The sequence below is a fragment of the Athene noctua genome, chromosome 12, assembly GCF_965140245.1.
Source record: "Athene noctua chromosome 12, bAthNoc1.hap1.1, whole genome shotgun sequence".
Classification (NCBI taxonomy): Eukaryota; Metazoa; Chordata; class Aves; order Strigiformes; family Strigidae; genus Athene; species Athene noctua.
Genome location: NC_134048.1, coordinates 4,005,101 through 4,018,400, shown reverse-complemented (window position 1 = coordinate 4,018,400; position 13,300 = coordinate 4,005,101). Strand labels below are relative to the sequence as shown.

At 54.4% G+C, this 13,300-nt stretch overlaps 1 protein-coding gene across 1 annotated transcript; it reads right to left on the bottom strand.

Annotated features, from left to right (window-relative positions):
- Positions 1–2,236: 2,236 nt before the first annotated feature.
- LOC141965141 (protocadherin gamma-B5-like) lies at positions 2,237–5,392 on the bottom strand. The gene has a single exon (XM_074916289.1). It carries the CDS (start codon positions 5,042–5,044, stop codon positions 2,363–2,365), a length of 2,682 nt encoding a protein of 893 aa, XP_074772390.1. The 5' UTR covers positions 5,045–5,392; the 3' UTR covers positions 2,237–2,362.
- Between the last annotated feature and the right edge of the window lie 7,908 nt (positions 5,393–13,300).

Below are 13,300 nucleotides of genomic sequence, written 5' to 3'. Positions count from 1 at the left end.
GTCCGAGGGTGGGGGAGGGACAACGGCAACATGGTCTCTGGTCCCGGCAGGGCCTAAACCACCACAGTGGGTCGTCCCGTACCTTCCGTCCCCCCTCCCTGGACACATGGCTCAACACTTCCCACCCCCCCCCACCGCGAAACGCGGGAGAAAGAGGACGGAGGTTCAGAACGGTGAAGGATTTCATTCTGCACAGTCAGGATACGCCTTCACCGGCACTAACACACACCCCCGGAGACAGCGCAGCTCCTGGAGACAATTGTGTTGCCTTGTCGGCATAGTTGAAACACATTTGCATTTATCCAAGTAATTCGATACATTGAACGACCAGAGGGAACTTTCATTTTCTCATAATTCGAGGTGCAAAAGATTGCAACTTATTAATAAATGATTAATCTAACCCTTGAATGTTCATATTGGTAGGACACCTCTTCAGAAAAATACAGTAGGACAGCAGGCGAAGACAAGGACAGCTGCACACCCTAAACGATGCGGAGCATTTCTGAAAGTGTAAATGGACTAGATTCGAGTGCCTAACTGATCTCATTTTAGGAATTTCCTTCTCGTTTTAGATATGTTCTGGGTAGAGCCTCTCCGGCTCAAAGAGGCAAATGCAACAATGACTGATAAAGTGGCAGAGAGACAGAATTGCTCGCTTTAGTATTTCCCTGTAACACCATGAACCACGCCCCGGAAAAAAAAAGGGTGACAAACAGAGGGCAGGGTCAGAAATACAATGTGGATTTCTGAAGCAGCCTTCCTCCAAGTGATGGTAAGGGCACACGGCGGCAGAGGGCAACATACACTGCGGAGGAACAATTTTAACATCTGCATTCATGGACAAAACACGACCGTTTCCTTGGAGAAATCGAAGCGCCAAGAACCAAACCAAGAATCGCCCACGACATTTTCCCGTCCCTCTCATGCAGAATCCTCAATTTACAGCGATCCTAGATACCAACTCAAAGAAGGGTTGGTATCAGAATTTCTCGGGTGAAGCTGAGCCTGCGGCCACCGCCAAAGCACGGAGTGATGCGGGGACCTTCCTGGGAACACAGCACAGGAGGAGGCGCCGCTACTGCTCGCAACTCGTTCTCTGCCCCCACCCCGGGCTGCACTACAGCTCCCCAGGAGGCGGGAGGCACCTGCACTGACCCCGGCCCGAAGCATCTGCTCGGCTCCAGCCAGCTGCCGGGAAAATGCCTTGGCGAGCGCGGCAAGAACCGCAGCGGGTACCGCTGCCTTGGCTCCTCTGCCCATTCAGCGCAGCCACGCGATTGCGTTGGTCTTTTGTTCTCAACGGTATTTTTGCACTGTGGCAAACTGAGCAACGCAATCGCATTAAACGGACAGTTAAAAATGGGTGGAAAAGCAAAGGTGAAGGACACTGCCGTGAGATTTCCTTTTTAATACCCCACATTAAGTTAGGGGTGGCATAGCTGAAACACATTTGCATTTACCCAAGTAATACGATAACTTGAACGACCAGAAGAACTTTCATTTTCAAATAAATCGCGGTGTAAATGATTGCTTCTTGTTAATAAATTATTAATCTAACCCTTGAACGTTCATGTTGGTAGGACACCTCTTCAAGAAAATACTGTAGGGCAGCAGGTGAAGACAAATACAGCTGCACACCCTAAACTATGCGGAGCATTTCTGAAAGTGTAAATGGACTGTATTCGAGTGCCTCATTGATCTCATTTACTTCTCGTAAAATTCCTTCCCCTTTTAGATATGTTCTCAAGGTGGGTATAAGCTGTCCTGCTCAAAGTGGGAGATTCGACAACGATTGAAAAGTGGCAGAAAGACAGAGTTCCTCGGTTTAGTATTTCCCTGTCAACGTGATTAACCAGGTCCAAGCAAGTTTCTCTCGGAAAGGGGAGAGGAAAATAGAAGAGGTTCAAAATTAAAAATGCGATCTAGTTTTTCTTATGATACCCCATTCTACACCTCCACGTGTGCATGAAAGACAGATCAGGAACGCTGAAGAAGAGGGAGCTAACACCCAGGGAAGAAAAAGAGTGAAAAAAGTGCACAGAGCAATAATCACTGGGAAAAATGCCCGATCCAACCTGGGCTACCACTACTACAGGAGCCTCCCTCAAAAGACGGGGGACACCTTCCTCCTTCATCAGGGAGGAACCATCTGTGAGTTCTGAGTTCATGGATAAAACATTCAACGGGAAATCAACAATTTTACATGCAGCTATCGAGCAGGTTCGGGTGCATCGGTTTGGGGAAAAAGCGACGAGGAAGGGGGAGTCTCCACCAAGAAGCGCCCACCACATTCTCCCGTCCCTCTCACGCACAATGCTCAGTATACAGCCATCACCGGTACCAACTCAAAGACGGGTTGGTATCAGAATTTGTCGGGTGAAGCTGAGCCTGCGGCCGCCGGCAGAGCACGGAGTGCCGCGGCTGCCTGCCTGCTGGCAGAGCAAGGGGCATCCCCCGCTCGTTCCTTCCCTCCCGGGCAGCCGGAGGAGCGCTCCCCGCGCACAGCAGCCGCGGAAGAGCCCGGGCCAGAGGCACGACGGCTCCGCCCGGCCGAAGGGGAAGAGCGAGAGCGCGCGGGCTCACAGACCTGCGGTGCGTCGGGCTCGGCGGGCGGCTCTCCCGCGCCGGCGCTGCTGCTCGGGCTCCGCTTCCCGCAGCGCTCCCCGCCGAGAAGCTCCTCCGCGGGCAGGCTGGGCAGCGGCGGCGGCGGCGGCAGCCAAGCGCCCTCGGCCACGGCGCGGCCCGGCGCCGCGCACAGGTTGTAGGAGTAGGGCAAGGTGCCCTCGCAGAAGTCGGCCGGGAAGGCGGCGCCGGCCGCGGAGAAGCGCTGCGCGCCCAGGCAGCGCAGGACGGCGGGCGGCCCGGCCCGGCGCAGCCGCGCCAGCACGGCCAGCGCCACGCTCAGCAGGAACAGGGCGGAGAGGAGCGCCAGCGCCAGCACCAGGTAGAACTGCAGCTCCGCCGCCGAGTCGGCGCCCGCCGCCCGCTCGCTCAGCTCCGGCAGCGCCTCCTGCAAGCTCTCGGCCAGCACCACGTGCAGCGTGGCCGTGGCCGACAGCGCCGGCTGCCCGTGGTCCTTCACCACGGCCACCAGCCGCTGCTTGGCCGCGTCCCGCTCCGACACGGCGCGCGCCGTCCGCACCTCGCCGCTGTGCGGCCCCACGCGGAACAGCGCCGGCTCCGGCGCCTGCACCAGCTCGTACGACAGCCACGCGTTGCGCCCCGCGTCCGCGTCCACCGCCACCACCTTGGCCACCAGGTACCCGGCCTCGGCCGACCGCGGCACCACCTCGAACGGCGCCGGCCCCGCCGCGACCGCGCCCGGCCCCGCGCCCGCCGCCGGCCACAGCACCCGCGGCGCGTTGTCGTTGCGGTCCAGCACGAAGACGCGCACCGTGGCCGTCGAGCTCCGCGCCGGCGCCCCGCCGTCCTGCGCCCGCACCGCCACCGCGAACTCGCGGCACTGCTCGTAGTCGAAGGAGCGCTGCGCGTACACCGCGCCGCTCCGCGCCTCCACCGACACGTAGGGCGCCGCGCCCGCGCTGCCGCCCGCCAGCCAGTAGCTCACGCGCCCGTTGGCGCCCGCGTCCGCGTCCCGCGCGCGCACGCGCAGCACCGGCGCGCCCGCCGCGTTGTTCTCCGCCACGTAGGCGCTGTAGGCGGCCTCCTCGAACACCGGCGCGTTGTCGTTCACGTCCGACACCTCCAGCACCAGCGCCGCGCGCCCGGACAGCGCCGGGCTGCCCCGGTCGCGGGCCACCACCGTCACCCGGTGCTCGCCCGCCTGCTCCCGGTCCAGCGCGCTCGCCGTCACCACCTTGTACGAGCCGCCCGACGACGACGCCACCAGCGACAGCGGCGCCTCGCCCGACAGCTCGCACGACACCTGACCGTTCTCCCCGGAGTCGCGGTCCATCACGTTCAGCAGGGCCACCACCGTGCCCACCGGCGCGTCCTCGGGCACCGGGCTCGACACCGACAACAGCGTGATTTCGGGCGCGTTGTCGTTCACGTCCAGCACCTCCACCTCCACCTCGCAGTGGGCCACCAGGCCGCCGCCGTCCCTCGCCTCCACGGCCAGGCTGAACGCTCGTGTCTCCTCGAAGTCCAGCGCCTCCTGCAGCGTGACCGTCCCGCTCTCCGCGTCCACCACGAACTTCTGAAGCACCTTGGCCGGCGTTTCCCCGAAGCCGTAGGTGATGCGGGCGTTGGAGCCCGCGTCGGCGTCGGAGGCGGACACGTGCAGCACCGTCGAGCCCGGCGGCGCGTCCTCGCGCAGGCTGGCGCGGTACCGGTCCTGCGCGAACACGGGCGCGTTGTCGTTGGCGTCGGTGACGTTGATGCAGAGCTGGGCGGTGCCGCTCCGGGGCGGGTCGCCGCCGTCCAGCGCCGTCAGCACCAGCCGCAGGCTCTGCTCGCTCTCCCGGTCCAGCGCCCGGCGCAGCACCAGCTCCGCGAACTTGCTGCCGTCTTGGCTCTGCTTCACCTCCACCGCGAAGTACCCGTTTTTCTCCAGCTCGTAGCCCTGCAGCGCGTTGCTGCCCACGTCCGGGTCCTCGGCCATGCCTAAATAATAGCGGGCGCCGGGAGAAGTCAACTCGTTGATCTCCAGCTGGAAAGTGTCCCGCAGGAAGCGCGGGGAGTTGTCGTTGACGTCCTGGATGTCCACCTCGACGTGGAAAACGTTGAGCGGGTTCTGCACCAGCGCCTCGAAGCTGACGGAGCAGGACGCCGCCTCGCCGCACATCTCCTCCCGGTCCAGCCTCTCGCTCACGTACAGCTCCCCGCTCTCCGCGCTCACCGAGAAGTATTTCAGCTGCCTTTCAGCGGCAGTCGCCACCCGCAGCTTGCGTGCCGGCAGCTCCGCCGGGCTCAGCCCCAGGTCCCGCGCCAGCGGCCCCACCAGCGAGCCTCTGCCCAGCTCCTCGGGGATGGCGTAGCGGATCCGCTCCGGCGCCGCCCGGCAGCACAAGCCCAGCAGCAGAGCGGGCAGCAGCACTGGCCCGGCTGCTCGCCGCCGGCTCTGCCGCCGCCCGCCCGCCATCCTCGCCAGCGCTCGCCGCGCTCCTCCCTCCCGCCGCTGCCCTGCCGCCCTTCCAGCCGCTCTCCGCACCGAGCGCAGGGGCCGCCGGAGGGCAGCGAGCTCGGCGCCGGCTCGGACGCCGCTGCTCCCCGCGCCGCGCCGCCTCTCGCCTCTGCTGCCCGCGCCGCTGCCGCTCTGGCCGGCGCCGGGCGAGCGAGCAGCCGGCGGGGGCAGGACGCGGCGCCGGCTCCGGCTCCAGCGCCGCTCCCCGCGGCCAACAGCGGCACCCGGAGGCGCCGCGACGCCACCGCAGCCGCCCGATGGCCGCGCTCCCGGGGGCCGGGCTCTGGCACAGCGGGCAAAGGCGCCTTCGCCCGGCACTTCCAAGGGCTCGGACCCACGCAGCCTTGCTCCGGGTACAGCTTGTGCTCACGCACCTGATTGCCAGCGCATTACCGCTGCCTTATGGACAGCAAAGCTCGCACCATAACGCAAATGGCACAGGCCTTGGCACCGCGCGTGAGGTCAAAGCATTGCACAGACAAAACCACTATGACCCGTCTTAGTTCAAAGCCCCCCTCACCCTCCTTGCTCTGCGTTCACAGCCTTTAGTTGCACCATGGGCCATATCCAGCTCTTGGCCAAACATCAGCCGCCAGTGAAAGAGCATTTCCTTCAGGGAATCAGAGTATATTTACTGCATCACACAGACATACACAACTCTATAGGACCAAATGGGATTCCCCCCTGGGTGCCGAAGGAGCTGGCTGGGTTGATCACCAAGCCACTTTGCCAGCAGCCCTGGCTGACTCAGGAGGTCCCAACAGATTGCAAATCAGCCAGTTATTCCCCTATATAAGAAGGGTAGGAAGGATGATCTGGGAAATTGCAGGCCTGTGAGCTTGACTTCCATGCCCGGGAAGCTGATGGATGAGCTCATCCTGAGTACCATCACACAGCACGTGCGGGACAACCAGATGATCAGTCTCAGTCAGAACGGGTTAGGAAAGGCAGGTCCTGCTTGACAAACCTGATCTCCTTCTACGGCAGGGTGATCTGCTTCTTGGATGAGGGAAAGGCTGTGGACGTTGTCTACCTTGATTTAGTAAGGCCTTTGACGCCGTTTTTCACTACACTGCCCTGGAAAAACTGTTTGCTCGTGGCTTGGATGGGCACACACTTCGCTGGGTAAGAAACTGGCTGGATGGCCGGGCCTAAAGAGTGGTGGTGAACGGAGTTAAATCCAGTTGGCAGCCGGTCACTAGTGGTGTCCCCCAGGGCTCAGTGTTGGGGCCGCTCCTGTTTAACATCTTTATTGATGACCTAGACGAGGGGATCGAGTGCACCCTCAGTCAGTTTGCAGATGACACCCAGCTGGGTGGGAGTATTTATCTGCTCGAGGGTAGGGAGGCTCTGCAGAGAGACCTGGACAGGCTGGAGCCATGGGCTGAGCCCAACTGGGGGAGTGGCCAAATAAGGCCAAACGCTGGGTGCTGACCTTGGGCCACAACAACCCCCATCAGTGCTACAGGCTTGGGGAGGAGTGGCTGGAGAGCTGCCAGTCAGAGAGGAACTGGGGGGGGGGTTGACTGACAGCCGGCTGAACAGGAGCCAGCGGTGTGCTCAGGTGGCCAAGAAGGTCAAAGTTATCCTGACTTGCATCAGCACGGGCGTGGCCAGCAGGGACAGGGAAGGGATATGACCCCTGTACTCGGCACTGGTGAGGCCGCACCTCAATGACTGGGTTCAGTTTTGGGCCCCTCATTACATAAAGGACATTGAGTGACTCGACCGTGTCCAGAGAAGGGCAACGGAGCTGGGGCAGGGTCTGGAGCACAGGTCTGCTGGGGAGCGGCTGAGGGAACTGGGGGGGTTTAGTCTGGAGAAGAGGAGGCTGAGGGGAGACCTCCTGGCCCTCTACAAATACATGAAAGGAGGTTGCAGAGAGGTGGGGATGAGTTTCTTGAACCAAGTAACAAGCAATAGGAGAAGAGGGAATGGCCTCAAGCTGCCCAGGGCAGGGTCAGGCTGGCTCTGAGGAAGGATTTCTGTGCAGAAGGGGCTGTTGGGCGTTGGAATGGGCTGCCCAGGGCAGGGGGGGAGTCCCCATCCCTGGAGGGGTTGGAGAGTTGAGTTGACCCAGCGCTGAGGGATCTGGTGGAGCTGAGAAAGGCCAGTGTGAGGTTAATGGTTGGACTGCATGATCTGCAAGCTCTTTTCCATCCAAGATGATCTTGTGATTCTATAGCAAAGTCTTTGTCCTGTCAGTTGAACACCATCGCGTTAGGAATGGAAACTGCTCCCCAGCCTGATACTTTTAACAGATCCTCCTTTCAAGACTCTCTAGCCAAACTGAGGCAGTTTTAGAGCATGAGAAGAAACAAGGAAAGAATGTGAAACCCACATCGTGAAGGAATCAGCCTCCTATTTCAGATTCTGTGAACTGTAGTAGGTCCAAATGAAGAGTATCTAGTTGGTAAGAATTATGTGGGAGGATCAAACAGGAGATTACAGCACAGACGACAGCCACAGTTCTCAAAGGAATTTCTCTGGACAATAGGAGACGGAAGATGCACAGGACCGCAGGTATGGAGCTCATATGAAACTAGGAGAAACTCAACATTTACACCTACCTTCTAGACATATCAAACTACAGCACAGTGAACTCTTCCACCCACCCTGGCTCTGTGCGGACAGAATGCTTCAGCGTGCTCCAACAGCACCCAACAGGGAAGATAACTTTGCAGACAGACGTCGTTGAAAGAAAGGTTTCCCACACAACATCTCCTTAAGGACAACAAGGATCCCAACACAGGTGCATGCATAGGGAATTCTCTGCTCGTCACACTTATTTGAAGAAATCTGTAATGCTTTAGAGAGCATAAGTGATATGCAGCTCAGTTAAAGACTCAGTCCTCACTATCACCTCAAAGACACCATCACTCTTCAGCACATGAGCAATCCGGAGGACACGTGACTCTGTAATTGGGAATGCAATGTTTCCATCGATTCCTCGAAATACTACTGACAGGAAAAGCTGTATCAGCCATGAGGATGCAACAAATGAGTAGCTTCCTTGCATATGCTTCAAATAACAAGCACCAAACCCAGAAATTTCTGACAAAAATAACCTCCTGTCCCATACAGTCCCAGCAATTTTAATACCAACAAAACATCAGCAGTTACTTCATATGAGCAAGAGCCATTAAGAACATCTGAACGTTGATAAAGGCTGGGAAAAGCTCAATACAACCAGGATGAAACTCCACAGCACAGTCTTACAAGGACATACAGCTGGAGAAATGACATTTCCCACAGTAATACCTAGAAACGGGGCTCCTGAAGCATGTTTGCACGTCTATGGCTGTTGCTTGCAGACAAATTCATCAAAGGTGTGTCATCCTTTTTCGGAACATGGGATAAGGCAGAGTGGCAGAGGCCTTGGCATCAGTCAAGATGCATCACCCAGCTGGAGGGAGCACACAAACCTCTCTTCTCAATGCTTTGAGGCCATTCCATCACAGGGAACAGTGTGCAATGGGAAAGAAATGAACTCACAACTTGGCCATCTGGCCACTCCAAGCAAGGCGATATCCGAAGATAAGACACCTTTAGACTCATTTGCAGAAGGCCACCAATAAATCCTGATATCCACAAAACACAACTTCCTCCTCACACACAGCACCCCGAGACTCTGCTCACAGCTCACATGGTTGTCTCTAATCTTCATAATTTTAAAATCTCCTCCAGCCAAAGAAAAGTTGCACAGACAATTTGTCCTTACCATGGAGAATATTTGATTTCTCACCATTTGTACAAGTCAGTCAGATCACCCTTGTCTCCACATTGTCATCAGGGACATGGAGAGTGAGGCACCCAACAACAGCCTGTTTGAACCACAATTGCCGATCCCAAGAGTGGAATGTGGTGCAAAGGCTCCTGAATACAGAACTGTGCGGTACAAAGAGTGTGGTGCTGTTCTTCGGTACCGGGGCCTAGCTGGAGCCATTGGAGATAACCCCAGAGCTACTGTCAAAGAGGTGGATCCCAACTGTTGCCATAACATCGATGAAGAAATCATGAACTTTAGACAAACTTTGCTTCATTATCATCCCAAAACACACCTCCTGGTTGCAGGCTACCCACCTCTGAGACTGACCACGCCTTGGACAGTCCCCCTGTGCATGCGTGGGAGCCACACTTGAGAGAGGTAGAGAGATATGATAATTGAATTCCGAGAAGGGTGGAGGTGCCTGAGGCAGAGGAGCGGCAAGGTGTCTTACTAAGCATAGAAGATGACTTCTTGGAAAGGAAAATTTGAAGCTTCCCCACCAAGAATCATGACGACTGACAACAGAGCACTGGCTGGATACAGGACTGTTAGGACGTCTTGAGATCAGCAGTGGTAGCTATAACCTGTCTTTCTCTTCTTTCTAAACTTGACTTTCTTTCACGTATCTCTAACTATCATGTGCTGCTTCATGGGCAACACAATAAAGTTTCACTGTTTGATGCAATGCCCTTTGGTGTTGGTCGCCTTAATTTTGCACTTTTGAGATCATACTAAACGTACCATCACGAGTCCACTAAGTGGATGGTGACACCATTGCACGGTATTCTTTGACCCTCTTAATTTGCAAGAACATATAGTAAAAAGGCCACTTGCCAAGACACAGTATCTAGAACATGGACAATACATGTATGAGGAAGGGAAGGTGAGTTTTTTGTGAGGTTCAAAGCACAGGAATGATACACCATTAGGTACTCCATGAGGCACACGCTCGTGTTAACTATGACAGGTACGGAAATGACCGTCTCTTCATCTGCAGCCTCACACACAGAGCTCCCCTGTCTTCTCACCAAACCTACACAACCAGCAGGTTTGCTCCTGACCTTCTCAGAATTGGCAAAAACAGATCACGAGAGGAGAATGCAGCACGATCGCACCAAGAACACAAGTACATTTGAATCCTCACCACCACTTCCAGGAGATAAACAAGGATTCTAAACCACAGGAATGATAAATGGCCAAAATGAAAGAGGAGCACTCATCCAACAGCTAAGGAGACATCAAATTTATGGCTTAGGGGGAAGCTCCTCCCCTCTTTTATCACACGCACTGTTCCACAGAGATGCGACTCCTGCTAAGGTCATCGTTCCCTCTATTCCCCACCAACAAGAACAGAACACAAAGATTCCCTCACAGCTCCTGCCTTGCACACCCGATCGAGCATCAGCAAGAGGCACCAACACACCACACACCCATGGCTGAACAAAGCCATGCTGATTGCTACAGATAAACGTACATCCATAGGAGACCAGGGAAAGGAAAACAAACCCACAAATCAGACAAGTAAGGCAAGGAAGCATTCAAAGAGAAAGTGGATTCAGAGGAACTCACCGGGAAGATGTCTCAATCTTCACTGCAGGCATGGGAATTCATCCTGGAGAGCACTTGGAAGTCCCTGAGATCTCAAGTGCTGCCCTAAAGTCTTATTCTGGACTACACAGCAGGGGGGTTCAGTTTAAGAAACAGTCATCAGCTCTGGGCAATATTTCTAATCTGTGCCCTGCTCATCTCCCACACATATGAAACCATATGTGTAAGCACCTTCTCATGGGCCTCCTTCTCAAGCTGAATCTTCTGAGAAGTTACAATACATTCTCTTTCAGCTTCTGCTTCCTTTTCCTCACAAATAAAGTTCTCTCTTAGTTTGTTGGAGCAAGTATTTGCTGCAGAAACAACACTCACGGATTCAAAAGCATGAAGAACTCTCCAGAAATGTACAAAAGGTACCATGACCTTCCAGGAAACAAAGGCCTGAAAGAAAGCCTCATTATGACTGAAAGAAACTCTCCATTGTAAAGTGACAGGGCGACACAGATGGAGAAAGGAGCTTTCATACTCAATTCAATTAGAAACCATTCTACACACACATGATGGTTCTACAGGCACAGTTACTGCACAAACACTTTATGACTGGAGGACTGGAATCGCCTTTCAGCACGGGGAAACCAGCATCACAACATCAGTGGCACAGGCCTTGGCACCAGCCATGAAACCAAACCATGGCCCACCCAAACCCACACTGACCCACTGTTTCCCTAGTCCAAAGCCAGCCCCTCACCCTCCTCACTCGGCATTCACAGCCTTTGCTTGCACCACGCACAACATCCAGCTACTGGCCATATGGCGGCCACAGGCAACAGAGCATTTCATTCAGTGACACCTGAGGGAAACTGGGCTCTGTCAAAGTCTTTGTCTTGGCAAATGAACACCTTCCAGGAGGGGTGGAAGCTGTTCCCCCAGCCCAACAGTTACAAGAGATCTGTTAATGTTTTGGGGGCATGACCAGGCACAATGAGGCCCAGCTTTAGACCTGGACAACCAGCAAGGCAAGAATGGGAAATCTACAGAAGTGAAGGAATCAGAACTTGAGATGTCAGATGTCTCAGCTCTAGTAGGTACAGAGGAACGGTATCTAGTAGGTAAAAAACCCACAGGACACTCACACAGGAGCTCACACCAAAGACCAGCCCCACCCTTCCTCAATGTAGGTTCTTTGGACAATCAAAAAGGGAAAATGCAGAGAACCACAAATGTGGGTCTCATCTAACATCTAGGACGAATGGAACTTTTACAACATCTTTACACCTTTTAGACATCTCGCATTATACCACAGCAAACTTTTTCAACTGCCCTGTCTCTGGAGACACACAGGTTTTTCACCCTGCCCAAACATCACACAACAGGAAAGCTTCCTTTGCAGACAGACACCACTGAAGGAGATGTTGCACACACAGTTCTCCTCACCCAAGAACAACAATCACAACACAGATGGGTCCAAAGAGATTCTCTGCTCATCACACTAAGTCAGAGAAATGGCAAATGTTCTCCAGTGCATAAGCAACACATGGCTCCCACAAAGACTCAGTCATCAAAGTATCAACTCAAGGACACCATCATCCTTCTTCAGCACATGGGCAACTTGGAAGATACGTGATTCCCAGACCTTAATGTAAAGTGTATGTCTATACTCAATCTCTGCCATTCACAGGAAATATCATGCCAGTTGCCCAGACCATTTATAGTTAATCTGTACCACCACCACAGTACGGACTACACGTCCTTACATCTCCATACAAAGAAGGAAGATACATTTGTCTCTCACTGCCCCTCGACTCTGTCCCCTCCCGCCCTCGTACAGCTCTTGCCATAGACTGTATGTTCTACACAAGGCACATCACACAGACCACGAGCTTGGAAACTACAGGTACAGCAGATTTCCCTATCACTCCTATTGCTCCAAAGAAGAGACGACTCCATGGAGGAGTACCGTGCTCCTTTACAGGGTCCTGGTGATAACTTAGCTCCCGGTTATGCCACTCTTGCCTCTCCCTCAATATATACTAAGACATGGACTACAGGACTCCGTTTCCCCGTCACAAGCTTCTTCCGCCATAGCAGTTACTAGGAAACGATCACTCAGCCACAATATTGCTGTGAGAACAGGCTCTTCCTCGCCAACAAGACCATTCTCACAAAGGAGCAGCCACACTGCTTCAGGTAGAGAGACATGCACAAGAAGATCACCTACCCATACTGAGCAGGTATTTACACAGCATCTCACCCTTCCTCGACCTTGTTGCATGGCATTACTAAGGTACACGCTCACATGCATTTCAAATAATTAACGTGAAATGAAAACTCTGTGTTGTGAGACAATGGTGATAAATAAAGCAATGAAGGATAGAGTTTTAGAAAAACCTTCAACGAATAAGACATTCATGATGAAAATACCTGGGTATGTCTAATAGTCCAATCCTATGAGTAATGCTGCCGAGCAAGAACTAAACATTATATTGCCATTAGGCACAAGAGGACAAACTGTTGCTACACCCCCAGCTACACCGCTACCTCTAACTACACCCCTCTGTAAAAGACATGATGACAAACAGTAAAGCAGATTGAAAGTGCCGAGGGGACAGTAACGATCCCTCGGAGATTAACTCTCATTTGGCAGAAAGGCCACAAGGTTGCTGCATGAACAAGCTTCTCGTGGACAACAAGAGCGTTCTCACAAAACCATTCCAACAGTAGAAAGATTCCAGCTGTGCTCCCCGGCTGGTAAGGAGCACAGAAGGAGGAAACAACCTTTCTAACCAGGAGCACTATTAAAAAGGCGTGCTGCTCTGTTCCACACACACACCGTTTCACGTCAGTTTTAAAAACTTAACATCGAAAGAGCAAGCGCTGCTACATGAGGGCTAGCAATA